At 38.1% G+C, this 27,488-nt stretch overlaps 3 protein-coding genes across 3 annotated transcripts in view; 2 read left to right on the forward strand and 1 right to left on the reverse strand.

Annotated features, from left to right (window-relative positions):
• Positions 1-105: 105 nt before the first annotated feature.
• Positions 106-1,646, forward strand: morn3 (MORN repeat containing 3; the record flags this gene model as incomplete). The annotated part of the gene is made up of 6 exons (XM_079256340.1): positions 106-126; positions 505-661; positions 748-905; positions 993-1,152; positions 1,249-1,433; positions 1,581-1,646. The coding sequence occupies 6 exons, from the start codon at positions 106-108 to the stop codon at positions 1,644-1,646; spliced, it is 747 nt and encodes a 248-aa protein (XP_079112466.1).
• A 465-nt stretch (positions 1,647-2,111) lies between these two features.
• Positions 2,112-5,498, reverse strand: orai1b (ORAI calcium release-activated calcium modulator 1b). The gene is made up of 3 exons (XM_079256312.1): positions 5,404-5,498; positions 3,534-3,703; positions 2,112-3,431 (listed from the first exon to the last, which is right to left on the reverse strand). Exons 2-3 carry the CDS (start codon positions 3,645-3,647, stop codon positions 2,865-2,867), a joined length of 681 nt encoding a protein of 226 aa, XP_079112438.1. The 5' UTR covers positions 3,648-3,703; positions 5,404-5,498; the 3' UTR covers positions 2,112-2,864.
• The window catches only part of kdm2bb (lysine (K)-specific demethylase 2Bb), a gene marked incomplete at both ends in the record, with an annotated part of 22,831 nt that continues 419 nt past the window's right edge, over positions 5,077-27,488 (forward strand). Inside the window, 20 exons of the mRNA XM_079256904.1 lie at positions 5,077-5,121; positions 5,658-5,802; positions 5,978-6,056; positions 6,720-6,770; positions 8,063-8,237; positions 8,350-8,456; positions 10,062-10,155; positions 10,316-10,469; positions 10,647-10,762; positions 11,325-11,445; positions 12,564-12,970; positions 13,075-13,161; positions 18,125-18,355; positions 20,455-20,598; positions 20,719-20,805; positions 20,947-21,273; positions 22,337-23,406; positions 23,494-23,657; positions 25,433-25,594; positions 26,317-26,535. Coding sequence (XP_079113030.1) covers positions 5,077-5,121; positions 5,658-5,802; positions 5,978-6,056; positions 6,720-6,770; positions 8,063-8,237; positions 8,350-8,456; positions 10,062-10,155; positions 10,316-10,469; positions 10,647-10,762; positions 11,325-11,445; positions 12,564-12,970; positions 13,075-13,161; positions 18,125-18,355; positions 20,455-20,598; positions 20,719-20,805; positions 20,947-21,273; positions 22,337-23,406; positions 23,494-23,657; positions 25,433-25,594; positions 26,317-26,535 — 3,985 coding nt within the window. The remainder of the gene's footprint in view (positions 5,122-5,657; positions 5,803-5,977; positions 6,057-6,719; positions 6,771-8,062; positions 8,238-8,349; positions 8,457-10,061; positions 10,156-10,315; positions 10,470-10,646; positions 10,763-11,324; positions 11,446-12,563; positions 12,971-13,074; positions 13,162-18,124; positions 18,356-20,454; positions 20,599-20,718; positions 20,806-20,946; positions 21,274-22,336; positions 23,407-23,493; positions 23,658-25,432; positions 25,595-26,316; positions 26,536-27,488) is intronic.

The following is a 27,488-nucleotide window of genomic DNA, read 5'->3' on the forward strand; positions in this document are numbered from 1 at the left end:
ACTGCTTTACAGCGGGAGACGTTTGGACCGCTAGCTAGCTAGCTAGTAACACGTTTTCCTAATTGTTACATACCCTGACTTCAGTATTAGGTTTTATAAAAAGTCATGTTTGGAAACATTTCTAAGGTACAAATACTTTTATTAGACTTAGGGTTTGGCTTTTTTTTTTTTTTTTTTTTAAACATATTTAGTGTTATGTGTGTGTTGCAGAGTGCTCTGGCACTAGGTGGGTGGGTGGATGTGTGGCCAAGTTCTGACGGATTAATTATTGTGACAAAAAAGATAAAGTATTTGCTCCTTGTCCATTGCCATGTAAACATGGCAATGGAAGTGTTATGGTTAGGTCTTTTTTGCTTCCTTCGGTCTCTTGCCGTAAAAGATTATTGGTGGATTCTAAAATTACCCAGCCCTAACTACTGAGACCCAGATGGTTTTTAACATGAGAGGAAAAATCGAAAACTGTAACTTAAAATATATATCGTTTTATTTCATTTTCTCATTGAGCTACCTTCAGCCATGCCCGATATCAGACTAAAGAAAAGGAATCTGCCAAGCTCAACATTGAAGGACATCAAGTCACAGAGATGTGGACTTCGACACACAATTTTCTCTGTCAGTGGAAATGAATACACTGGAGAGTGGAAGGACGACAAGAAGCATGGTTAGATATTGCTTAGTCTGCATTCGAACTAACTACTGATCGGTTTGTGTTGAATGATTGATTTAATAACTGACTGTTTTGTCAAGGCAAAGGAACTCAGGTTTGCATGAAGCCTGCTGCCATTTATAATGGAGAGTGGAAATTTGGAAAACCTGATGGATATGGAACTTATAGTGTGCTCCTCTCAGAGTCAAAGGAGTACACAAGGAGGTACAGTGGTGGATGGAAAAATGGGAAGAAACATGTATGTATTTGACATGATGATTCACATGCATACTGTGACATATATACATATATATCCTGAATTTGTGATATATATTTTTATCCTCAGGGTTATGGGATGTACTTCTACAACAACTCAGCAATCTATGAGGGGGATTGGAGAGAGAACCAACGGAGTGGCTGGGGAAGGATGTACTATGACAATGGAGACATCTATGAGGGAGAGTGGATGGAGGATAAACATGATGGACAAGGAATTATTAGATTCTGTAAGAAAAGTTTTCTTTGCAAATATGTTAATCATGTTGATTTTAGTTTTAACTGACATATAAACATTAAATTGTATGGTGCAACTTGTGTTAAAGCAAATGGAAACTGGTATGAAGGGGCATGGCAACATGGCAAGAAGAATGGTAATGGCAAGTTCCACTATTCTGATAAAGGCATGCTTTATGAAGGATTTTGGGTGGATGGAGTGGCAAAATGTGGGACCCTGTCTGAGTCTGAAAGAGATGCAGTCCCAACACCAGCCAAATACCCAATTCCAAAGGTAAAATATTTGGATTACTTCAACTTTGTCTCTATTTAAATCAAAATTTTAATCACTTTTACAACATGGTCATATGAGCATGGACCAAAAGACCCCTTTTTCTTTTCAGTATTGTGGAGTGAAATGTACTTCTATCTCTATTTTAAGGTATACTTGGTGGATGTGGAGTCAGTTTTAAGAGATGCTCAATCAGCTTACCCTGGTCAGTCTTGAGTAGCAGCAAGAGGATCATTCAGTCAACTCCATCATGTAATAAAAATATGCATATGAATGAAATGTGTTTCATCTTGTCTGTACTCTCACCTAAATGACCCTTTCAGAGTTCATGATCAAACTGACTCAAGACAATAGGGATTACATTAAAAAGGTTACTTATATCTGCTGCCATTACATCTCTTGTGGTCACAAACCTATGGTGAAGAGAACATTGTACATCTGTATGTGGATATAGATGAAAACCTGTCAACTTGTTTATTTATCTAATATCGTGTAGTTCTATACACATTAATGATGAGAAAATCATTCTAAAAAATAAACCATCTTCTGCAATCAATCTAAAAGAGGATTACCAAACTCTGACTTTTAATGTTTGCTTCTATGAAATTCAAAGTTTCTTTCACCAATTGAGCACAAAATAGCACATAAATGTTAATAAACATGAGTCAGTGATAAGCTCCCTGTCAGTTTCTAGAGGAATATAAGACAAACATTCATATGAATTAAGGACCAGACTACAGAAGGTGCAATAAAATAGACAGAAAATTTAAGTGCCAGTTATATTACAGTGCAAGGATAACAACTTGTGAAAACTGCTAATGGCACTAAGTGTAATTTGTGTATACACAGCCAGTTATATACATGTCATTCGCATGGATGAAATCAGAAATACCTTGTTAACACCCAAAGCTTAAGAAAGTCTTACCATAACCACAGCTATTCAGCAATTCTCTAACAATCCTGCAGGTTTGGCAGCTGATTAGTTTGTCATTACAGAAAGCAAACTACAAATGAAAATGAAGCACATAATAAATCCTGTAAATAAGAAAAAAACAGGGTAAGTACCTGTGGTTCACAAAGCATAGGATAATATATATAAACATGTGAAATATTTACTAATAAACAGATACATAAATGCAGCAGGCAACAGACAGGATTCCAAATTAATGATCATATGTCTGCCATAATGCAAGAGAAACCAAGCTACTGTCACATTTAAAATTTAGTTATATTAAATTTACATGCATTATGGCACATTTGTGAGTTCACAGTCTTCTAAAAATACAGCTCTCCACAAAGTTAAAATTTCACAACTATGGACAACATACATCTTCATTCCTGTAAAAAAGATCCTAAACCAAAATTGTGACATCGGGCTTGGAGAAATCCCAAGCAGTCAGAGTTCCACCACAGATATGAAGGATCTGTCCTTGTCTAAGGAAAATGCGAGCTTGGAGACTGCAGGATGGAAGCTTCCCCCCTGTTGTCAAGTTCATTTTGAAGTCTGGTAAGGTTAGATAGCTCTTCAAGCTCCTGAAACTGTCTGTCAGTCTTGTGGCTGACCAAGGAGCGATAGAAATGCACAGCAAAGACAATGAAGACCAAACCAAGGGGGATCATAATAGAGGTTGAGGTAATAGCAGCAGCCACACCAGATGACACTGTAGAAACTGTATTATTGCTGGATTTGTTGGGCTTAACAGGTAAAAATTTTACCCAGCAGAGTAGAACCACCTCAGCAAGAAAAAGCAAAGTGCCAATGACAGTAGAAAAAGCCCAGGCTAGTTCAATATGAATGTGCATACGCTCATGTGGCGACTCCTTCACAGAGTTGAGATTGTGGACGTTGCTGACAGCCTCTATATTTGGCAAAATGCAGGTGCTAACCATCAGAGCAAACAGGTGAACAGCCACAAGCACAGTTGTGCAGGCACTGAAAGCAATGAGGAGAGCAGGTGGGTAAGGATAGCTGTTATCCAGCTGCACTTCTACCATAGCCACCTACAAGAGAAGAAAGCAGAAGGCACAACTTTAAACACATGCCCGTACTGTCACGTGAGTGCTTAATCCAGAGGAAGATGATAAGTTTGGAAACAATGTTACCATGGCAAACCCCGAAAGCAGAGCTGATGTTCGACTGGAAGCCTTCAGTTTAGCTCGACTCAGGTAGAGCTTTCTCCAGGACAGTGCTTGCAGTGAATGCTCGTTCAGACTCATGTTGCGCCGACAATGAAAACACCGGCCGAGAAGCAGAGCTCTACTTAACTCTTGCGCTACAAGACAGGAAAGATGGTCCAACTATGTACACTTTAAAAGCATTTACCCTCGCTTGTTGATGGTAACTGCGGAAGCCAATTTGCCCCCTACAGACTTCCTTCAGCGTGTTGGACCGGTTGCACCTACAAATACCCATAAGCCCCCGCGCGCTAAGAGGAACATCCGTCACTGAGTAAGTAGACTGTCGTCGGTAGAGTTTACTCTATAAAAAGGATGATTGCTGCACAACCCTGAAATGACACTAACACGTGTTTTAAATAGAGAAAAATAATGTATTTTTTCTATTTAATGAACAGTGATGATACCATTCATACAACAGCACGGAATGAATGCAGCTGAGCAGGGCGACACATTTTTAATGTAAATCATCACTAAACATGTTAAACTGTCTGAGAGTTAGGCCTATTGTTTGTTTCCACCTAAAAGTAATTTGAATTTTCGTCCTAAGTAATGCAAACATGAAAATATGGAAATATACAGCCGTCATAAAACTCCTACATTTGGTGTGCAAAGGTCCAATAAATGCTTCTGTAAAGACTGAAGAAACGTCTTTAACGGAGTATTAAACAATTTTCTTTCAGTAACAAAATGTTAGACTATAATCTAGACACCATTTTATGATTTACAAATAAAATATTCCAAATGTTATTAGTGATACAGCTGTAAGTTTGTAAATGCTATGTGACTCAGATGTGATATAAATCTAATTTGGATTAGAAAAACAAACAAACAAAAAACCCCAGGGCTAAAGCTAGTTGATATAATGAAAAGTCCCAAACTAATCTACATTAAAATAACCACTTTGTTTTTAAAACGGGTTATCTAGTGACGAGTGATTTTGTATGAAACTATTATTACCATATTATTATCGTCATTCTCATTAAACAACAACAACAACAATAATAATAATAGTAATGACAATAATAATAATAATGATAATTTTAAAGATAATATTGTTAAAGCAAAACAACCAAGCAGAGTGAGTGGGGAGGATTATAAGAATTCTTTGTGTTTTTTCTTCCAATTTTATGGCTAAAGCTGCTCTTCTAAAAAGCTTTGTTTGGAAAACAGTCATCTTAATCATCCATGATAATCGTTAAAGGGCAACTCTTTTATTTTCTATCCATTTTTAAACAACGCCCTTCAAATGTGATAAATATTTCAGATCTGTAGGAGCAGCTGGAAGCAGCGGAGTGACAAACCATGACGTTGTCCAACAATGTTTTGGTTCCTGGCGGTGACGTAATACACAAAAACATGGTTCCCTTGTTTTGAACCTGTAAAACGTGCTAAGTGCTTCTTTAACTTTACTACTTGCGAGGATGCTTTTCCAAAACTGACTGCCTGGAGTTTTTTTTTTTGAGAGACGATGGCTCAGTCCGCGGAAACGTGTGCTGAATCTGGACGTAGGCTGGTGTGTAGCATGTCTGCCATGTTAACGTTAGCTTATGAGGAGAGACTGGCAGCGAGCTAATTAGTTAGCTAAGCTAACGTTTGCAACAGTAGATGTTGGGATATTTGTCATGTCACTGAAGCTGCTCAAGTTTGAGGAAACCAAGGAAAACGATAGTTGTCGCAGTTTAGACGTGAAAACTCTTGCCATATTTCTAGTTTTTGTCCAACGTAAAGCAGTTTAAAGAAGACAAATACAAATAGTTGAGTGCAAGCAATTTACAGTTATCTTGAAACATCATACCGACAGTGGCCTCCTTCTTCTCTGATAAGCGTCGTTGTGATGCGAAGAAAACGATTCAGTGCTAACAACGTAAGATGCACTATGAAAACCTGAACATGACCCCCTGCCCCAGTTTTAAAGTTTGACATGAAATGGGCGTTCATTTATTCCTCATCCCGTATCTCTGCCTGCAGACAGACGCGGGCCTTTGTGACAGAATTTGCTTTTCACACGTCTCAGTTTTGTGCTGAAAATCCTGTCATTTTTTATGACAGCGCTCCATCTGCCGGAGGATGTACGACGAGAACGAGGACTTGTCTGATGTTGAAGAAATAGCAAACATCAGAGGTTTCAGTGTGGAGGAAAAGCTTGTCAGCGACAGCTACAGCGCAAACTTTGTCCACTCAATGGAGGGCAAAGGTAAAGGAACACAAAGCATGTAATGTTTCTTTTGAGTCAGCCTCTAATTCCGTAACTACACTATTTTGCACTGAATAAAATGCAGCTTTTGGTTGATAAGACGCATGCCTTTGTCCCAATAATTTTTTTCCAATGTAAATACTTTGGATATAAACATAAAGCTAATGTCTTGCAGACTTCACCTATGAATATGTACAAAGAGAGGCCCTCAGGATCCCGCTCATATTTAAAGAGAAAGAGGAATTAGGGATTAGGTAAGGAGCCTTTTCTGCACATAATACAGTTTATATATTAGATAAAAGATATCTTTGTTAACAAGGTTAGACCAAATTACTTCAAAATGTGGTAGTTAAGTTAATATGAATTACATTTACATTTGTACTTTATGTCAATAAAAATGTGGCCAGACACACCCAGTTTTAAGTTATACAAATACTTTAGTGTTCCTAAACATTTTAAAGCAGTTTTAAGGCAGTTAAAATTGTTTTAAGTAAAATTTGAAGTAAACCAAATCAGTCATGTTTTGCTAAATCTGTAGGTAGGTTAAAATTACAGCTGTACTTTAATGATTCTGGGTTTTTTTTGTGAAGTTTTGTGAAGCTTTTTTTTCATATATTGACCACTTGGAGGATATTGCTCCTGCACTTTTGCAGAATACAATCAGTTTGATTGAATCAATACAATTTAAAATAATAAAATCTATCTGTAACGCCAAACATGTTTTTTGGCAATGTAACAATAAACTGACTACGTTAAAAAGTGTGATAACACATTATTAATGGCTAATTACTGTTATTTGTAACCACGCAACCTTTGTTATCAAGAGTTCTATTAATTTATTCTATTTATTTATTTAAACTCTTGGCAACGTGTTATTTATTGCATGACTAATTTGCACTTCTCTTACATTTGTATAGAATGCCGGATCCAGAGTTTACAGTCAGTGAAATAAAAGGTTTAGTTGGTAAGTAGAATGTTGTAACCACATGCACATACAAACACATAAACCTGTTAAAACAAACCCAAGAATATTGTCATTCAGAAATATTCCAGCTGCTGATCTGGACAATAAAGCCAGCTGATGCAGTCAGCGGTGTTCAGTTTAGGGACATTTGAAATAATTTTTCATGGCAAAGTAACAAGTTGCTGCAATGTTGAGAATCTGAAGCAGCTCTTAAAAAAGTAGTCTGACGTGTCCTAAAACCCAGTGGTTTAGTCGAGGGTATACGCGGGTATACAGAGTATACCCACTTCTGTTTCAGTCAGCATTGAGTATACACACTTCTAAACTCCCTGTGATGCTGCTTTAACAACTACAAACATACCTACATACAACTACAAAATTGAGAGTATACCTACTTCTTGAGGATCCACTACACCTCTGCTAAAGCCTTTGCTATCACAATGCAATTTGTATCAGGAAAATACTTTGATGGTAAAATTAGCCAAACAAATACAGATGTTGCCACAATTTGATGAGTGTGACGCAACAGTAAACTTGAATTCTTACGTCGAAGTTGTACTTTTTAATCGAATGTTGAAGAAATATCCACATAGGAAAGTAAGATAGTAGAAGAATTGGAAAAAAGATGCGGAAATAAGCCTTAAAACAGTGAACAAAAAGCGATGTGGACATTAAAATATTGACTTACAATGACAAATTTGTTTAAATGATTGCAATAATGTTGGTATTTTGTTCCAGTGGTTTTTAGGGTGTTGTTTAGTAACAGACTGCACACATTTCTCATTATTTATTGTTTGCTTTTCTTTTCTAGCTGGCCACAGAAATTGTGTTTATAACCACCTCCTTGTGTCTGTAGTTTCTGAGAAACTTTCCATCTATTGTCACACAGTCGTTTACATTATTAATTATGTTGAATTGTCCAGTCAAGTAATTGCGCCATCTAGTGGGGAACTGGACAATAAGACCTTGCAGTCGTTTGCAGCTTGGAGGAGGATTTTGTGAGAATTGCTGTCTGTTTATTTTTCTGCAAAATTACACAAAATCTCTCAGCTGCATTTTATCCGACTTTGTAGAGAGGTTTATCATAACCATCATTAATAACGCTGCAGGTCTTGATCAAAGTTACTGAAACCGGAAAAAATGGTTTGGTTTTAATTTCACGTTCAATCCATTGTATGTCACGACAGAATTAGCAATTGATATCATTCTTCTACATCTGTTCTCCTTTTGAAAAGGCTATGATACACTAGCTTAGAGACTAATTTCATCCAGATCCTGCTTATATCTTGCAGGTAGTCGGCGCTCTGTGGATGTTATGGATGTGAGCACCCAGAAAGGCTCTGAAATGAGCATGGCTCAGTTTGTCCGTTATTATGAGACACCAGAGGAAGAGCGTGACAAACTTTTCAACGTCATCAGTTTAGAGTTCAGCCACACTAAGTTGGAGAACCTGATCAAGCGTCCTACAGTGGTAATGCAATTTAAAACTTGCAGTTTGATTATCAGTGAAATTTTAGCAATGATGCATCATCTGGTAATGATGTGACTGATGCATAAAGAATCAGTTTAAACTGATCTTACAGGTGGATCAAGTTGATTGGGTGGACAACATGTGGCCTCCAGCTCTGAAACAAAGTCAAACAGAAGCCACTAATGTTATCTCAGAGATGAAGTACCCTAAAGTCCAAAGGTAAGACTTTGCTTTGAATTTTGTACCAGTTTTTATTACCAGTAAGCTCTCCATTAGTCTATGGGGGAAAAAAAAAAAGATATGATTAGATCATCAATTTAGAAAACGTAAAGGCCACTTCTCTTGCTATTAGAACATCTCATGTATGAACACTATGTGTTTTCACCTCATTCGTGCACTTGACTGTTGCTAGGCAGCAATTTTCTTCCCACCACACAAAATGATGGTTTGTAACAGCTGTGGTCTGACTGCACAGACTCCTCTCAGCCAGTCAGCTGAACTGGAACAAAAATGAATTTAAACCAGTTTTTATTTCCCTTTTTCTCATTGTAAGATTCTTTTATCTGTAGTATATTTACAGCAGAAACAGTTGGAATGATGTTATGCTTATGTAGATAGTTGCATTCATTAAAGTTATTCACAGAAATACATTTTGCAATAAAATCATGTCTTTATGATAATAATGATAATAATAATAATAATAATAATAATAATAATAATTTTCATTAAATTGAAAAATAATAGCTGTCAAACAAATTTATAATTATTTTGTAAGATAGCTATTTTTCTTAAAATAATTAATTGTTTGGTTTTACATACCAAACTGATTTGCTTTTTAAGCCAACAACCAGCAGCATCCTCAAAAAGCTGGAATTCTGTTTAAAATGCAAATTAAAAAAATTATGGGATGGTTTAGAAATGACTAAAACATCCAAAGACAAGATGCGAAACATAACTAAAACCAAAGCTGTCTTGAAGCCCAGTGATTGCTTTTACTTTTTACTTTTCTGTACAGATATTTCTTTACATCTGTTTACAATGTTGCACACACACCCTGTGGTCCATAAGTTGTTGTAAATTAGATATTGCATTGAGAACTCTGTGCATATAAATGACTTCAGTGTTCAGTCACGTAAAAATAGTTTCACTTTTAATCTGCATTAATTAGGCAGAACAAGGACCTAAAATGAAATTATATTGTCAAACTTGTAAAAGTACAAACCCTTTGGACCTATTTCCATGTTTTTCCAACTATTCAAATGTTCAGCTTATTATTAATTATTTGAGATTTCTCTAAAATAAAGTGACTGATCAGTGGTTTAAATGGAAAATTTGTGCTGATTCTCTCCTTTGATTTTTGTTTTTCTAATTTATATTTTACGATGAACTGCTTTTAAGTGAATAATTTACATGTTTTGAATGAAAATGAAATCAGTGCTTGTATATTTCTTTTTTAGTTTGAGCATCATCTCTAAAAGATTAGTTCTGCTGTAAGGCAAACATGTTGTTTTTGTTAATTTAGCCTATTATCTCTAAACGTTACCATGGGGACTCCTCAGAGCCATCACATTAGATGAGTAAATCGTGTCTCTAATAGTCCTTCAGTTAATTTCCAGAGGAGCATGTGAACAGTTTGCTACACTGTTGTTCTCCTGTGACTTACTTCTTGGTATGTTTCATAATGGAAATATGTTATTGATAAGTTAGAACTTATAAGATCACTTCTGCTTTCTAAACAGCACAGTTTTTTTTTTTTTTTTTAAATTTTCAATATTCTACTGAATGTAGATATTTTTTTTTCCAATGACTTTATTTTCTTGCTAGGTATTGCTTGATGAGTGTGAAAGGCTGCTACACAGACTTCCACATTGATTTTGGGGGAACATCTGTTTGGTATCATGTGTTTAAGGGACAGAAAGTGAGTAATCCTGTTTTTTTTAATCATGTTATTTTGTTTTATTAACCCTTATTTAGTGATTTTAGATAAAACATTAAGATATAGATTTTGTTACCATTTTTAGGTTTTTTAAAAATAAAATTCAATAGTCTCAGTTTGGACATCGTCTTATTGTCCTCAGGTGTTCTGGCTTGTGCCTCCAACCCCACATAACTTGGCACTGTATGAGGACTGGGTCCTGTCTGGCAAACAGAGTGATATCTTCCTTGGGGACCAAGCTGATGGATGTCAGAGAGTGGAGCTTAAACAAGGATACACCTTCTTCATCCCGTCTGGTCTGTCAGTTATTTTAAGCAACCAGCAAGAATAAATTTGCTGCCACATGAATAAAGAGAAACACTAAGCTTCAGCTGGCTACTATCCTGCATTATTAGTGATCTCAGAAAATTTATATGAAATCTCTCCTTGTTCCTCATTTACTTGCATGTGTGTTGTGTTTTTTTGCTATTAAGGTTGGATTCATGCCGTCTATACTCCTGTGGACACACTGGTGTTTGGAGGCAACATCCTGCACAGCTTTAACATTCCTATGCAGCTTACCATCCATGAGATAGAAAACAGGACTAAGGTTGGACTTCGCATTTTCCAAAGTGTGACTGAACTCTGACTTGCATTACAGATCTTTGAACTCCATGTGGAATAGTTTAATTTCTCTGAGAACTACAGGAAAGTCAAGAGTTCATGAGTGTATGTGAAGTGGAGAAGAGGTATCAGCTTGGCTTTACTGGAAAAGGAAATAAAACCAAAACCAGTTTAATAGAAAATGTTTTCAGTGTTACATACTATTACATAAGCCATCAAATTGTGGAAAGCAAAATCTTTACATTATAGAAGTGAAACAATTTTAGTGGCCTTCAGTCGTTTGTGTCTATCAGTAAAGCTGTTCATTCTCTGCTCTGCTGTCAGAGATATTTGTGGTCTGAAGTCATTATGGTATACACAGGCATCTAACTGTAAACTGAAGAAACTAAACTGGGATTTTGCCAGGGGATCTCTGGTAGAGCTCTTATTAAGAAAATGTTGTTTCCCTCATGTAATATTTGAATTATATTTTTTTGTTTGTTGTTTTTTCCTTTTTTGCAAACTTGAATAAATGAAAATTGTTTATTTGTTTGTGTCTGTGTTCACAGGTTCATTCCAAATTTCGTTTCCCTTTTTACTACGAGATATGCTGGTATGTCCTGGAGAGATATTTACACTGCCTGACCAAACGGTCCTATCTTGCTCAGGACATCTGCAAAGACCCAGTGGGTAAGTAAAGTTTAAGTACAGCCTAGTCTGAAAACTTAGATGATAAGTAAGATAAGATAGGATAAGATTTGTTATTGTCGGTGCACATACAGTATGTACAGCAAAAATCACATGCAAGTCCTTGTGATGGGATAAAAGTGTGGATAAAAGACACACTGACACATTACAAACACTAGATATAAATAATAACAATAAGAATAAAATTATCTCGCTGGAAGTGTATGTTGTTCCAAAATGTGTATATATTATTCAGGATTAATTCTACGTCTTGGTTAATAAGTTACTCATGTCATATGAACTATCGCATCCCCAGTTCATGATGGATGTGTGCTTGAAATGACTGAACTGTGATAACAAGTTGCAGCCTCTGATTTTCTAAAGGAAAAAAACTGGTTTCCACTCTGATTCAGTACACCTTAAATATCTGGAGTCCATAAAATGCTTCAGTGTTGCTGGAATTTTAGTTTTGTCTTTGCGTGGTAATTATAATTCAGATTTGTGAACACAGGGGACAAACTGTGTTATATAACTGTAAACTGTGTTTTTATTGAACGTTTCCTGAGCCATCAACTGTACTGACTTCTGTGTGTGTACAGTACAGTGTTGCCCTGGAGTCAAAGAACAACACCCAATTTTATTCATCTGGATTTTATGAATCAAAGACCATTTTACAATTGATACTGACAAAGATTATTCTTAAATTTAGTCATTTTCCCATGTGGCCTTTCACAGTTTTAAGCGCCCCTTTAAAAGTGGAGGCTCAGCTTTTATATAGCCTGTCATGTTTCCAATTAAGTGTTAAGTTTTTCACGATTTAGTTTCTCCCTCTACTAAGTCTGTTTTGAGTTTTTTTACATGTTGCTTCCATCCAAGTCAAAACAAGCACAAATTTAAAGTAACAAATTGAAAAAAAGAAAGAAATTAGTTATTTTTGTATACCTAAATTGAAGTGATGTGTCAGTGAATCACTATTATGTACATTTTACACCACACCCGGCCTTTTGTTAGGAAGATTGCTTTGAAGCTGCAGCAACAGCTTTGTCTCCCTGAAATCTAGTAATATGCTGCAGATCCTCTTAAGGAAACGATGGTTTAAACAAATGCTCTTGTTGTTTCAGACTATGAGACAAAAGGGAAGACAGAGAGCCCCTCCTCAGATTCCAGGAATCAGGATATAAGTGAGGACTCGTGTGGGACTCAAGCCCGGGATGATCAGGGAGAAAAACTTGATGGGGCTACTGAGAATGATCCCTGTTCACCTGAAAATGAAAAGGGCCCTTTCCTCAAAACAGTTTTATCCGTTGACTCCGAGGACAGCTGTAATCCTGGATCAACCACTCAAGATTTCCCCAAAACCCCTTCTGACTCTCCAGCTTCAGTATCTCTGAGTAAATGGACCCATTTAACTGAGTTTGAGTTGACTGGACTCAGGACTCTGGTTGAGAAACTGGAATCACTTCCTGAAAATAAAAAATGTGTTCCAGAGGGAATAGAGAACCCTCTAGCTCTCCTAGAAGACATGAAGGTAAAAGACAAAAAAAAACGGAAGCACAGCAATATAAATCCAGTCAGTAAACTCAGGAAACCTCCAATAAATTTGAGTTTGACTTGTTTTCTGTGCCTGTTAAGGTTGTCCTAAAGGAACATGCTGATGATGACCCCAAATTAGCGATTACTGGATTTCCTGTGGTATACTGGGCGAAGAAAATGACAAAGGTAAGAATATCTCACCTGCTGTAAGACACAGGCCACTTGTTTTCATTTCCTTCCACATTTTTGCCATTCATATTTACTCAGTGAACAGAAAAGTTTGTGTAAAACCAAACTTTGTGAGCGACAACATCATTAAACATGACCTTAAATATTAGCTTGATTTTTCTTTTTTTTGTCTCGATGTGTATATCTTTATACCCATATAGAGCGATGAGCCAATGACAGGTGTTGAATGACACCTGTAAGTAGTAACACTCCTGGTAAGAAGTATACTCCTTACCAGAAGTGCTCCAGGTCGGCCGTTGAACTGTGAAAAGGGTAACAGGTATCAAGGTTGGTATGATGCATGTAAAAGCTGACCCATGTGGTCCACTCCCACAGATAAGCTACTGTAACACAAAGGCTGATTGGAGTGTGTAGTTCTCTTTTATAAGTCTCAAGAGTGTTTTTTTTGTCAGGTATAATATATTGTACAGTTGTATGTTATGTGGAAGAAAGTTATTTGTGGTACACCAGTTGTATAGTAGTATCATAGAGTAGAACAGCTCTGTTTGAAACTCTGCAAGTTTGACCCAGTTTGTTTTTCACTGATCTGTATTCTCAGCTAAATTGGCAGTGTGTGGAATCTATACTATGTTGTTCACACTTGGAAGGCGATAAAAGAAAAATGCCAAGTCCCTTTACTTCTTTGTTCTCTTGTCCTCAAATGAGTTTCAGATCCTGTTTTTTATGTTATTTGATACCCACTGCCCTGCTTTCCATCCTTTTTCAGGAGCGGTGGTTGTAGATACTTATTTGCATAACTTTGACTAAACTGATGCATAATAATTGTAAGCCCAGCAGTTAGACAGATGTTTTTATTATGAAGTAAAATCACGCAGTACATTTTTAGAGCCAATACAGATGCAGAATGAAATATTTTGCTGCTTGTGTGTTTAATGTTACAGAATCAGCTTACTAGTTGATTAAACTGGTTTAAAAATTTCCTCTAAATTTTACAAACGTTTATATGTAGGGAGATAGATGTAGATTCACTGCTTCTCAGAAAGGTGGAAAGTTTCATTGATCATTTTTCACTTAGGCAAATTATTGTTATCTGAGTGGAACTTTCTGCCTTTTGGGCATCATAAGGCTGCATTACATTGTTAAAGAAAGTGAAATGATATCATTTGTAAACACAAGCAGGCTGATTTCATGTTGTTTTGAGCTGAGCATTTGGTTGTAAAAGGGTTTGCATCCAAGCTTTATTTGCAGGGAAACAAAAAAAGTGATCCACCCCCTCCAATTTTCCAGTTACTGATTTCACTTTTATCTTACACTCCTGCTTGCAGGGTGTGATAAAGATCTGAAGAAATGAGCTTGGACAATAGCTTAAATCTGTGGTTTTGATGGATGTATTTAGACTCACATTTGAAATTTTCAATGAAAATTTAATCCTTCAAACAAACATAGTTAATGCAAAATAAACCAAAAAACCATAACAGGGGTTTGAGCAAGGAATGTGTTTTACATGAATGTATGAAAGTGAAGTTCCTACTGGTCTCTGGATCAGATCTTTAGATAACACCCCACTCATCCCCACCCGACTAGCTGCTGGTCGCAGGGCCTCTTTGTGTTTGCCTTTTGTAATGAGATGCCATCTGGATCTATTGGCTGTGTAGCGCCTCTTCTCTTCTTCCTGCAATGCTCATCATGAATATTGTAACACCTTTGTTGCTCCATCTTTCTCTATTGGACAGAGGCGGACCTTCTACTCGTACATATTCTGATGCACCACAGCCTCCTATTGGTTCCTTGCTTCCTAGAATCCCTCCTCCTTTCCAGGGAGCCAATCCATATTAATGAGGCAGGCTTGCTTTCCTACATCTGCTTGTGGTATTGTGAAGCTTTGGAGCAAGAGGGAGGGCTGTAGGCCTGACTGCAGTAGCAGGAGTAGAAGGAGGAGGAGGAGGAGACTGCAGCCATGTCAGTTTGCTGTGAGCTGGACGGTGTCTGAAAACAAGCCATGGCTATGTCGCTGAGTGCTGATGATGAGGACTACGACTCAGACTCTGAGCAGGTTAGCACACAGAAGCCCTGCAGGCAGGCAATAGTGAGGCAGCCAGAGGAATGCTTGGTGTCATACAGAGAGCAGTGTGCAGCATCACAGGGCAGCAAGGAAATGGGAGCTACCTTTAGACAAAAGCACTGATTTACTCTGCCTTCTGTTTTTGGTTTGTGATTTTTTTTTTTGTCTTTAGAGGTTTGATGTTTGTGTGTGAGAGAGGGAGACATAGAGCATGCTTGTGCTTTAATCAGGTAAATCCAGCACTACAAGAAGACTGTTTTTCTTGCTCAGACCTTCTGTTGGCTGTTTCAGGATGTTGGAGAGGACTCTTCAGTGTGTTGATTGTGAAAGTGATGCACAGAGTTAAAAAACGATTATTATGCCGGTTTGTGTTACTTTGAAAAAAAAAAAAGCTATTAGTCTAATTTTCATTGGAGGTGTTACGTACGAAGTGTACGGCACATCTCAGGTGTGCATCAGATGGGATTTGCTTACCAGGAAAACAGATGTTTTTTGGTGTTTTAAATATTTGTCCTGTTACACTGCTTACCTCTGAACCACACCCCCTTACATTAAGTCCATGGCTGCTTATGAGTTTCAAAAACGCTGACTGCAGATGATTGTGTGCATCTTTCTGTTTGAATAAATATCACAGATCAGTTCCCAAGTTTCAGCCCCATGACTTTAATACACCTGTTCTTTGAGTGGCAGAAATTTTCTAATATTAACGTTAATATGATGTTTTTTTTAAATCATTTTTTTAAAGCTGAATCTGAGCAACTCCTGAATCAGTTTACTGTGAAACGATGTGTGTGTGCAGCGTTGTATTAACATCTTGTTTTTAATTGATTGATGCTGTTGTAGGGTTTTGATCCAGTTTGTTGAGTTTCTTTTTGTTTTTGTTGGATTTATCAGAGTAAGTCCTGTCCACGTGAAGAGAAATCATGTTAGAGATGCGACAGCACAAAAGTGGATTATGTGTGTCATTTCATAGATTTTAAGATGCATCTGCTCTCTTAAGTATTGTTGCTCTCAGCTGTTGGTTCTGCTGTAATGAAACAATTTTAAACAATATTTGTGCATCCTGTAATCAGTTTCAGCCGTCTTCAGGGGGTGTTTTGATGTGATGATAAGTGACTCTTAGAAAGTTGAGTCTTCTTCAAATTGTTCTCCAGCTGAATGAGCTTTAAAGTGCGGAGACATCAGTACCGGGTCACGTGTCGTCCTTATTACTACTCAGAGATCATATATGTGATGTTCATCTCTTCAGAAACACACTGCTGTAGGTTTAACTGCCATATTTGTTTCACTAAAAGCAAAACAAGCAAACAAAAAAGCAATGCCTGAAACAGCAAAAGGAAGTTTTGGATCGTATTGTTGTCTGGTTATATTAATTTAGGGATTAGGGTTTAGGGATCACCCACATATCAGATGGGGGGTGTATGCAGGGGTAAGCAGGGAATTAATGGACAATATGGACATTAATCAGTGTTTTTCCTTGTTTTATTATTTTGCAAATTGTACCTGTAAATAAAGTAACAGGTATACACCGAGGACAGAGTATGATGCACGTATCATTAACTTGCAAATGCTTCACGCCACCCAGGAAAAGGTGGGTAACAGATCAGGGAGTATCTGCTTAGACTGGATTTCTTATGGTGGGTTATTTGGTCTCATTTCAGTGTTCCTCCTCCTGTTAATCCCTATGCATACCCCCACAACAGTCCAGCGCAGACTGCACAAGCCCTACCCCCCTCCCCAATATTGCCCTCTAATCCTGTCTGCTCACCACATATCTGACTGCCTCTTTCTGTCTATTTTGTGGCTATTGTTAGAATAAAATGATTGTAGTGTGCCTAAGATTCAGTCCGCTCACTTTTCCTGTTAGAGGCTCTCATTACAGTTCTCATTGGTTACAAGTGAGTGTGTGTCATACAGTGTTCTGTTAGGGAATGGGATGTGGCTGTTGCTATGCTGACACCAGGAAAATCTGCACTGCCGATGTAACTAAAGAATCCCGATCTTCATCTCCCAAGAACTGCAGTGTTTTTCCAGCCCTTGTTCTTGTTTATGTCACACTGCCACTTATTGTCCAATGTGAATCGCTGGCAGTGTTTTCAGAGCCGTTTTCGTGGCAAACAAACTAAACAAACACAAAAAACAACAACACATTGCTGTGGTTTGGCTCTGAGCCTGAGAGGGAGCAGATTTTATATCATAGAAACAATAATGGTGCTGATCAAAGCATCTATTCTTCATTGCCCAGCAAAATTTGATAATGTGTATTGCTGTAAATCAGAGTGTGTGCCCTGTAACAGTGAAAACAGTGAATAATAGGTCTCAGTGGTGCATGTGTGAGATGTAGCCATAAGTGTAGCTTCTCTTTGAAGTAGAAACATGCACGCAAGTGAGGTGCTAAATTTGGAAGGCGCCTTCAGGGACATTTTTGATGTGTGTGTATGTTTTTTTTTAATTTTCTGTGCAGTGAGAGCCATGAGTAATGCGTTTATACCCAGTGTGTTTGGATCAGGTTTGTGTTCCGTAATGTGCATTTTTATCAATATGCTTTCTTTTTAATTAGTTTCTGTACGGCTACAATAACCTGGTGATGTAAAGGCAGTGTTCTACATACAGAACCATGCGTGTTGTAATGATTTGTTAGCCATTCACTCTTTGAGGTGTTTGACGTTTCTTGTGAGGGCTAAGAGCAAACTAAACTCCCTTCAACATCTGCATGATGTCATTATATTAATGCACTTGCAGCACATTTAAAAAATATATGTTTACCAGATATATCTAGTTGAAAGCTTTTTATGCAGCTGCCTATTTTCTATATTTTCTGCGATCAAGATCTCTGTGGAATATTTTTTGGCTTATCGTTTTTAGGTACTTGATACTGTAACTTCTTCATCCTTTTAGCCCCGGCCTCCTAACCGGCCAAAACCTAAGATGGCTGCATCTCCTGCATCAGCAGTCAAGCTGTCAGCCAGTCGGGGAACATCTGGTGCCAGGAGGAGAAGGACTCGCTGTCGAAAGTGTGAGGCATGCCTGCGGACAGAGTGCGGAGAGTGCCACTTTTGTAAGGACATGAAGAAGTTTGGCGGGCCAGGGCGAATGAAACAGTCATGTATCATGAGGCAGTGCATCGCTGTAAGTACCCAATGTTTGGAGTTTATTTTCCTGTTTTATACATGATGTTTGACATTTTTTTTTCTGTCTGACATGAGAAGATTGATTGGATTTTTATGGCTGTTGAATAAAAAGGTGCCTTTAGGACGTGATTAGCATATCTCTTCACAAAGACTGGAAACAGCTGATTTAGCTAAGTGCTGAGGTAAACACTAACTCTAATTAACACATTATAAATAGTTTTGACTTTGTTTTCCAGGTCATTTCCATGTGCCCTTATGTCCCAATGAGTTGCCAAGCAACCACTGGAGAAGTTCATGCAACTGATCAAGAAATAGTTAAAACATGTAAACCTTGCTAAAACTTTATTCTTCTTAAAATAACCTTTTGCTCTCTGTGCACATTTATTTATTTATTTTTTTAAATCAGCAACATACGTTTTTTCTTAAAACGTTTTTTAAATCTTTGTGCAGAGTTTCTTGCTTTTATGATAATCCAGAATAACTTCTTTATCTATAGCCTTAGATCTGGTTGTATGTCTGTGTAACCAGTCTTCTCAAAATCTCACACTATTCCTTTATATTATTTTTCTAAATCCTTTCTTTTAGAGATGTATAAAAAAAATTAATTCATTAATTTTCTTTACTGCTTAGTTCAATTAAGGGTTGTGAGGAAGCTGGAGCGTATCCCAGCAATCATTGGGCCGGTCGCCAGTCCAGCACAAACAGTGTCAATAAAATAAAACTAATGATGTCATTTATTTATAATATTACTAATAAGGCCAGCATACATAAATGCAGCGATGTCATTTGTTAAGATTTCCTACGATACATGTTGTATATCTTTTCTAAAGGAAGGAAGCTGGACTCACTTTGGTGTCATGAACGCATTTGTTTTGGGCTGTGCTTGCATGTTTCAGTACCATGGACAGAAACTTAGAGAAACTTTGTAAGGCAGATGATGGTACAGACTTGAAATAAGATGTAAGAGAGTTTAACGTAGCCACCGGTTTACTCAGTTTCTCTTGGCCTTACTCTTCTGAGGTTTACATACACAGCGTCTAAAGTAGAATACAGACCCAAAGGAGGTTCTGAAATGTGATACTATTCATTTATGTGCTGTAATCAGTCTACACACAGTACTGAAGTGAAAACAAATTTGAAGCACTCTTTCAATTTATACAAAAGAAAACAAAAAAAACCCAAAAAACATGAGGACAAAAGCTGTGGGAAATCAGCACACTTGGCTCTATATCTCTATAAACTGAAGGAAGTGTGTGTGTTTCCAACATAAACAGAATTATTAGAGGGGAAGAGCCCCAATCAGACAGCTAAATAATTTGTCCATCATTACTATGAATGAGATCTAAGGATTATTTGTGAAGGAGGGAGACCTTTACATAAAAACAACAACTGAAAGAGCGCTCCAGTAGCAGGGCCTTTGTAGAAGAGTAATCAGGCAGAAGCCACTAAAAGGCACCTGGAAGCTTGCTGGGCATTTGCCAAAAAGCTCCCTGATGACTTTCAGACTATGAGAAGCGAAATCCTCTGTTCTGAGTAAACAAGGGCTGAACTGGGAACGATACCTCTACAGTAAAACATGGTGGGGATTTTCTATGACAGCTGTTTGGAAATTGACAGATTAATGCAGGTAAAGCAGAAGCATATAGCCAAGAAAACACAACTTATGCAATCTAATTGAAGTAATTTTTTTAAAAAAGTGTTAGTTTTTTGCTTAGTGTAAGCATGCTGGGCTCAGAACGAATGGGTTGCAAATAGAAGAAAATGTCAAACTGAAACAATGGTCAATGTGAATTTCTAACTTTATGTCAACTATAGCACCATATTTAAGTGAATCACCACATTCTTAGGCTTGTTGTCACATCAATATAACTTTCAGTCAGATTATGTTCTTTGCCAAGTCATCTCATAATCTCGTTACATGTCTTGACAATGAAATGTTGTAAATCTGTTTTGCTTATCTTTCAAAAAAAGTTCATAATATTACTTCACTGCAAGCATACACAAAACATTGCACAAACCCTTTTAAAGATCCCCATCAGCAGCTAAGACTTACGATCTCATGCAGCATCTTCTCCCATGTGTTTTTTCTTTCTGCAGCCTGTCCTGCCCCACACAGCGGTGTGTCTCGTCTGTGGGGAGGCTGGAAAGGAAGACACAGTGGAAAATGAGGAGGAGAAATTTAATTTAATGCTCATGGAGTGCTCCATCTGCAATGAGATAGTTCATCCTAACTGTCTCAAGGTAACTTTCTTGATAGTATTATGCATTAAATATTAGCACAGTAGACAATGTGGAAAAAGCTGTGGACTAGAGCAAAATGCTTTCTAATAGTCTGTGTGTGTGTTTTTTTTATTTGTTCAGGTTAAAGACTCAAACGGATTAGTTAATGATGAGTTGCCAAACTGCTGGGAATGCCCAAAGTGTAACCATGCAGGGAAAACAGGGAAAGTAAGCATCAGTATGCTCTTTAGTTTACATGTGTCTGCATGATGGATGTTTTTTTTTTTTCAACAGCTTACTTTATCTAAGTGCCTTGTAACCAGAAAAATAAAGTCCTACACTATTTTCTTCTAATTTTTGGCCTCAAAGCAAAAAAGGGGGCCAGGATTTAAGTATGCGTCAAACCTCCCTGGCTCTCTTCTAAAAGAACCACGCTTGAATCGGGATTCAAAAGACGAGTCTGACTCACCCACGGTGGCTACAGCAACTGTTCCCGCCTTGACTACCACATCTGCAGTGAAGAGAAAGGCAGAGCGGGACGTCATCTCCAAAAGAAACGATGAGGAGCCTCCAAAGAAACGCCCACCTCTGCTGTCTCTGGATGCTGTGCCTCGACCAAGACTGGAGGACAATCCACTCAGGAAAAAAAGGAAACTTTTTGACACTAATGATGAGCCTGTCCTTGTAAAAAAGAAGGTGAGTTGGCTTTATTTCCTCATAATCATGTTACCAGGTTTGTGTTTTTTTTACACAATGCCACATAGTCAAAAAAGGGCTTATGTTACTGTTTCTGTCATCTGACAACAGCAAACGCATAATCACAGTAAAACAATGTGAAATACAGTTACGAACACTCTTTTTGACAATCAAAACTAATATCAGTGTATTGCTGCTTAGGCTAAAAGCTTAAAGGCACCCCCTTCACATTTTACCAAAGTGGACATGGAAGTTGTTGGTTTACTACTAATCTGTTTTTATTGTGTAATTTGGGGGCTTTAACAGATTCAGCAGAACAAAGTAGATAAGCCGGCTACTTTTATAATCATCTCATTGTGATCTGTTTCTATGTAATTTAACAGTCTGAAAACGACACTGGCATATCATGAAAGGTTTTAACGCTTCACTTTAATGAATTTTAAGTTTAGTTATATGAAGTTGAGGTGCTCCGCTGCACTCTGCTCCCCCGAACCGGGGGATGAAGACTGCTATTAGGTAAACATTTGGCCCGCAGTTCTCGTTGCTAAGACTGTAACAATCCATGGTATTAAGCAACAAAAAGGAAGAGGAAGAACTGAAATAAAAGACTAAAGGTGAGAGGCAGGTAGACATATTACTGTAGAATAAACAGAAATTTCTGCAGATGTAGGATGAAGCAGGGACTAAAAGGAACAAAAAGGGAAGCAAAGACACAGGAGAAGAGGAGAAGTCAGCAAAAAGCACAATCATGCAAGTTAATAACTTTACTGTTGGCTTTGCATTTCCAAAATTTCCTGTCTGTTAAAGCTAGGAAGTAAATTGCTTTATGGGGAGTTAGAGCGTTGAAAAAATATATCACTTCACAATTTTACAACTTTGGGTCGACTCGGCTGAATTGCTGACAGAGAATTCAATGTTTTTTTCCTCCATTTTTAGTTCAAGCTAATATATTGCAGTTGTATGTCCACACTTTAAATCAACTTTGTGCCTCATTTAAGAACATTTTAATAAGTTGAAAATAAAGTTTGGTAAAGGTCGTTGTTTCTCTTTTATTCTTTCTTAGAAAAAACTTTCCAAACCAGATGACCTGTTTAGTTTGAAGCTGTTGCGGCAAATCAAGACAGAGAATGATCATGGAGATGAAGATGAGGAACGGGAGGATCGTGAAGAAGATGGGCTGTCCTTGGATGTGATGCATTTTAAAGAGAAAACTGAGTATGGCGATGAGGTGCAAGAAGATGATATTGAGGAGGAGGAGGCAGTGAAAAAAGAGAGGGAGAGTTGTGCAGATGACAAAACTAAGGTCCTCTTAAATCCACTGCTGAGAACAGCCACGGCTAGAGAAAGTGATCATTCGTCCTCCAACTCCCCCAGAGCTGGACCGAGCGGTGAGTCAGGAGAGACTCAGGAGAGGAGCTCCGCTCAGGTTAAAGCTCGCCATCAGTGTCGACGTCTTCCCAAAGAGGCAAGCAAAGAGCTCAAACAGGAGATTTCCAAGACAGAAGACTCTCTGAGCAACCAAAAACACGTTTTAGTAAAGACTGAGGATGGCTCAGCCACCCATAATCGCAGACCCCTGAAGAACGAAGATTCTCTGACCAATCAAAACCGTAAAGCTCTAAAAACAGATGACTCAGCTACTAATCAGAGCCGTAGAGCCATTAAAATAGAGGAAGGTTTAGTAAATCAGAACAGGCAACCACTGAAAACAGAAGATTGTCTGACCAATCAGAATCACAAGCCGGTAAAATCTGAGCCTGAGACTGAGGTGGAAGACCAGAAGCCTAGATGGCCTCTTAATAACGGCAGCAGCGATCTGGGGGACTGGCTGCGGCACAGAGGACGCGAGGTGAACGGGACACCACACGGTTACTCACCAATCAGCTGGGGTAGAAGCACTCCAATCACACCGATATGCCCCCGGCCACTTCCTCGCCGGTCACCGCCAAGATGCATCCAAATGGAGCGCCATGTGATTCGGCCGCCTCCCATCAGCCCCCCACCTGACAGACTGCTGCTGAATGACGGCGAAGCTCACGCGATGCGGCGAGAGACCTGGATGAGCGTATTCAGTCACCTCACTCACAGAGATCTCTGTGTCTGCATGCGTGTCTGCCGGACCTGGAACAGATGGTGGGTAGAAGTCCACCTGAAAATGCACGTTCACGTCACGTCATCAGATGGTGACCTTCAGAAACGATCTGCTTTTTCTCTCACCAGGTGCTGCGACAAGAGACTGTGGAAGCACATCAATCTGAACCGCTGCAAGTCCATCACACCTCTTATGCTGAGCGGGATCATCCGGAGACAGCCTGTAGCGCTGGATCTCAGCTGGACCAACATATCCAAGAAACAGCTCAGCTGGCTCATCAACAGGCTCCCTGGTAAACAGCTGATTTTATCAATACTAACTTGAAAAAAGCTAACAGTGGAGTTTTAATAAAGAACTTTGTGTATTGAAAAGTAGGGGAGAAGATCCTGCTAAATGGTTCTAGCAAGCTACATTTTGAAAATACACAATTAAAAAGTGTATGAAGAGGGGCATGCACAGAGGAGTTGATGGGGGAGGGACATGTGGCGGTTGATATGATAGACATATCGCCATCCAGTCGTTTAGGTTAGGTCCAGTAAAATAATTTGAGTGTTTTTTCAGTCTTGTCTGTTCCACAGGTGACTACATTGTTTTTATATATCTGTTTGAGCATTTAATTTATTTTCTGCAATCAGGGTGTGAAGAGGATTTTAAGCAATAGAGGAAAAAATCCTCCCAAAAAAACATCTTATTATTTACCACATCAAAACAAAAAAGGTAGAAGAAAAATGTACCTTAGAAGGGAGGGTCGGATGGTTTTCACAATTTGACCCATAAACAAACTTCAGATTTTTAAAAGCATACAGTATTTGACTTACTGAAGACAGGAGGGTGTGAAGTTTCCACTGGTCACAGTAAGAAGCATACATTTTCAGATGTAGTTATATTTAGCTTTTCCCTCAATCCTTATACTGCATGTTAGTAAAGCAAAGCTAGAAGAAGCTGCTGAAGCCACAGAGATGGTGCATTATTTGCTTTTCACTCTCACTGAGTGGGATTGCATTTGGTTTTGCTCTGCGAGGCTGTGATGACCCTGTAGCGGTGTGACTGACTGTATTTTTTGAGGGATTTACCATACGAACATTATTTCAGGGTGGATGTGTTTTCAGTTCATCACAGGATTCCAGAAAAACCTCTCAAAGCAATGACTATTCTCAGTGACTGGAAAAGGGCTTCATTTTGGATTGAAAACAGTGGGCAGATGTTAAAGTTGATTGAAGTTTGAGTCATTAAATGGGTATTTAGTAGGGGTGGAAAAATCATATCGAAAAATCAAAAATCGAGATTTTTTTGCCTCACGCTTTCACAATCAATTTACTTTGTTAAAAAAAACTTTTTTTTTTCAAATAAATAAAATTAATCCACTATAAATTTTTTAAATCATTTTTATTGTTTTTATTGATCTTTTTACTTGTCTTCTTGGGCATTATAGCAGCCGAATGATGATCTGGTTACTGCGTTGTTTTTTCCTCATTGAAGAAAAATGAGCAAAAAAAAATCAGAATGGAACTGAACTGAAAAAAAAGAATATCGTCACAGCCCTAGTGTTTAGAAGAGCACTGTTTTCTTTTTTAAGCCAGCAGTTACAGTTACAAAACCTAATGTGTGTGTAGCTCAGAATAAAATTCTTACCATGACTCTTTCAGCAAACACACTTGTCTAATACGATTATCACTGTTTCAGGTAATGTTTAAAAAACAAAATAAGAGACAGCATGGCCAGTTTCTGAAGATTTGGTTGCCCATAAAATTCTTTGCTGCATTATCATCATCTTCATCATCATCATTTGTGCATCGAAGAACATTGACTGCATCTGGATTACTTTAATTTGTGACCTCAAATGAGGTTAAAGTCTTGAAACAAAGGAAAACTGGCAATTAGGTCACATTTCTACATTGTGATGAATAATGAATAAACAGTATATTTTTGGCTTTTGTAGTTACTGCTTGTGTTAGCATGAAAAAAAACAAACAAACAAAAAAAACCAAACAAAGTAATGCCTGTGCTACATCTTAAAAAGTCTGTATAGTGAGTATAAGGTTCTGTGTGATCCTGCCCTCTGTGCAGGTCTACGTGTGTTGCTTCTGTCAGGATGCTCCTGGGTGGCTGTCTCTGCTCTTTGCACCTCCAGCTGTCCCCTCCTGCGAATGCTGGACGTTCAGTGGGTCGAAGGATTGAAGGACGCCCAGATGAGAGACCTGCTGTCACCACCCACGGATAGCAGGCCAGGTACGAGCACATTATCTGTCTGGACTACCAGACACAGCTATTAGAGGCTGAATGAGTGAGCTAATAATGGAGGACAGGAAACCTAATATATCATATTCTGCACACTGCGTTCTTTTGACTTATTTCATCTGAACACCATGTTTGTTCTCAAATGAGGATGCAGAATATTATTCACCTGCAATGTGTCAGTACCTATTTATCAGCTGTTTATATATGTTCTAAATTAAAGTCATTATCCGTGTCACAGAGTTTCAGAGCTGAAAAGGTTTACAAGTTAAAAAAACAAAAAAGGGTTAAGCTACCACATAATGAAGCCTAGTTCCTGTATTCTATAGCAGATGCATCAAAAGTGGGGCCTATTTGACAAGGAACTATTTTAACCTTACAATATACAGTCAGTGATCCGGCTAGAGTATCTATTGTCATTGTAATGCAGGAACATGTCACCTGAAATGATGCTGTGACTCAGCGATGCGTTTTGAATTGTGGATTCAGTCAATAGTAGAGCTCTTTGGCACATAAGATGAAGTGATGCTGTGCTGTGGATGCACAGACAGCTGCTGTTAGTAGTTTTGTCTTTATTTTTGCTTTTTTGAACATGAGGAAAAGTCACGTGATCAGACAAACCGACAATGATATTTGTATACAGTAAATTGTCTCTGTTTTGCTTTATCTCCCTGCTTAATCTCCTTTGCATGTTTTTTTATTTTGGTTTTTTGTAGGTCAGTTAGACAACAGGAGTAAGCTGCGTAACGTGGAGGACTTACGTTTGGCAGGGTTGGACATCACAGACACGTCTCTGCGACTGATCATTCGGTACATGCCCCTGTTATGTAAGCTGGACCTCAGCTACTGCAACCATGTCACTGATCAGTCTGTCAACATCCTGACAGCTGCAGGGACGACCACCAGAGACTCACTTACTGATATCAACCTGTCAGGTATGACTCTGTCTTTGTAAGCTTTAAGTCTCACTTCCATTCACACCATTTACTTGTGTGTGAATCAAATATTTAGTTTCAAAACAACACTGGTGCTTTTGCACGTTTAACCTTTTTAAGTAAAAAAAAAAAAAAAAAGTCAGCCAAAGTAGAAGTACAGAAATAAATGCACAATATCTAAAGATTTTGATAATGTTTGGACCATTTCATTCAGTCCTGTTTCAAACTTCTCCATGCACAGATAAGGTCCAGAAAAGTCTACCACCTACTTTCACTTTATGTCGGTGAAATATGAAATTGTTCTGTGGTCTGCAAAATCAAAAAACTAAAATGAACTTTGGAAATCATGAAAGCAGAGGATTTGTCAGAAGATGGTTCAAAAGCCTGCATCTGTAGCCTGCATGGGTAACTCACTCATATGTGATGCAGCGCAGTGGTTTCCAAGCTTCTGTCCTAAATTTTCAAACATAAACTCTAAATGACCATATTGTACTTTACAAAAGACTTGAGTGATTCCTACTTTCTTTATATATCACTAAGAAAGCAGGAAACAGAGATTTTAGAGAAGCATGTTCAAACATGAAGGGAAATGCAACACGCAAGGCAAAACCTGAACTTAAAAGGCAACATTACAATTTGTCAGGACATTTTGAACCCTCTCAAGAAATGGCTTTCTTGCCATTTCTTTAAGTGACTCATAAAAATGGTCTGTTTTTATGTGTAATTAACTATTGATCCAGTTCTATTTAACAAGAAACTTTGTGGCCGTGCAGGTTTCCCTACTCTGCAGTGTCTGTGTCTTTAAATGCCATTTGCATTATATACATTTTCGTACTTTCTCACCTCATAGAAGAGTTATTCATTAAAGCTGTCCCTTCAATCTCAGTAAAACTTCATAATTTTACATAGCATACATAGTGTCTTATCCCTAAATGGACTTCTTCATGACAAGC

Source organism: Telmatherina bonti (genome assembly GCF_933228915.1).
Source record: "Telmatherina bonti genome assembly, chromosome: 17".
In the NCBI taxonomy this organism is placed as follows: Eukaryota; Metazoa; Chordata; class Actinopteri; order Atheriniformes; family Telmatherinidae; genus Telmatherina; species Telmatherina bonti.

Coding starts and splice junctions, on each gene's coding strand:
- orai1b (XM_079256312.1), bottom strand. CDS start 3,647: ATGAGTCTGAACGAGCATTCACTGCAAGCACTGTCCTGGAGAAAGCTC. Junction 3,432..3,533: donor TGCTTTCGGGGTTTGCCATG/GTAACATTGTTT, acceptor CTTCTCTTGTAG/GTGGCTATGGTAGAAGTGCA.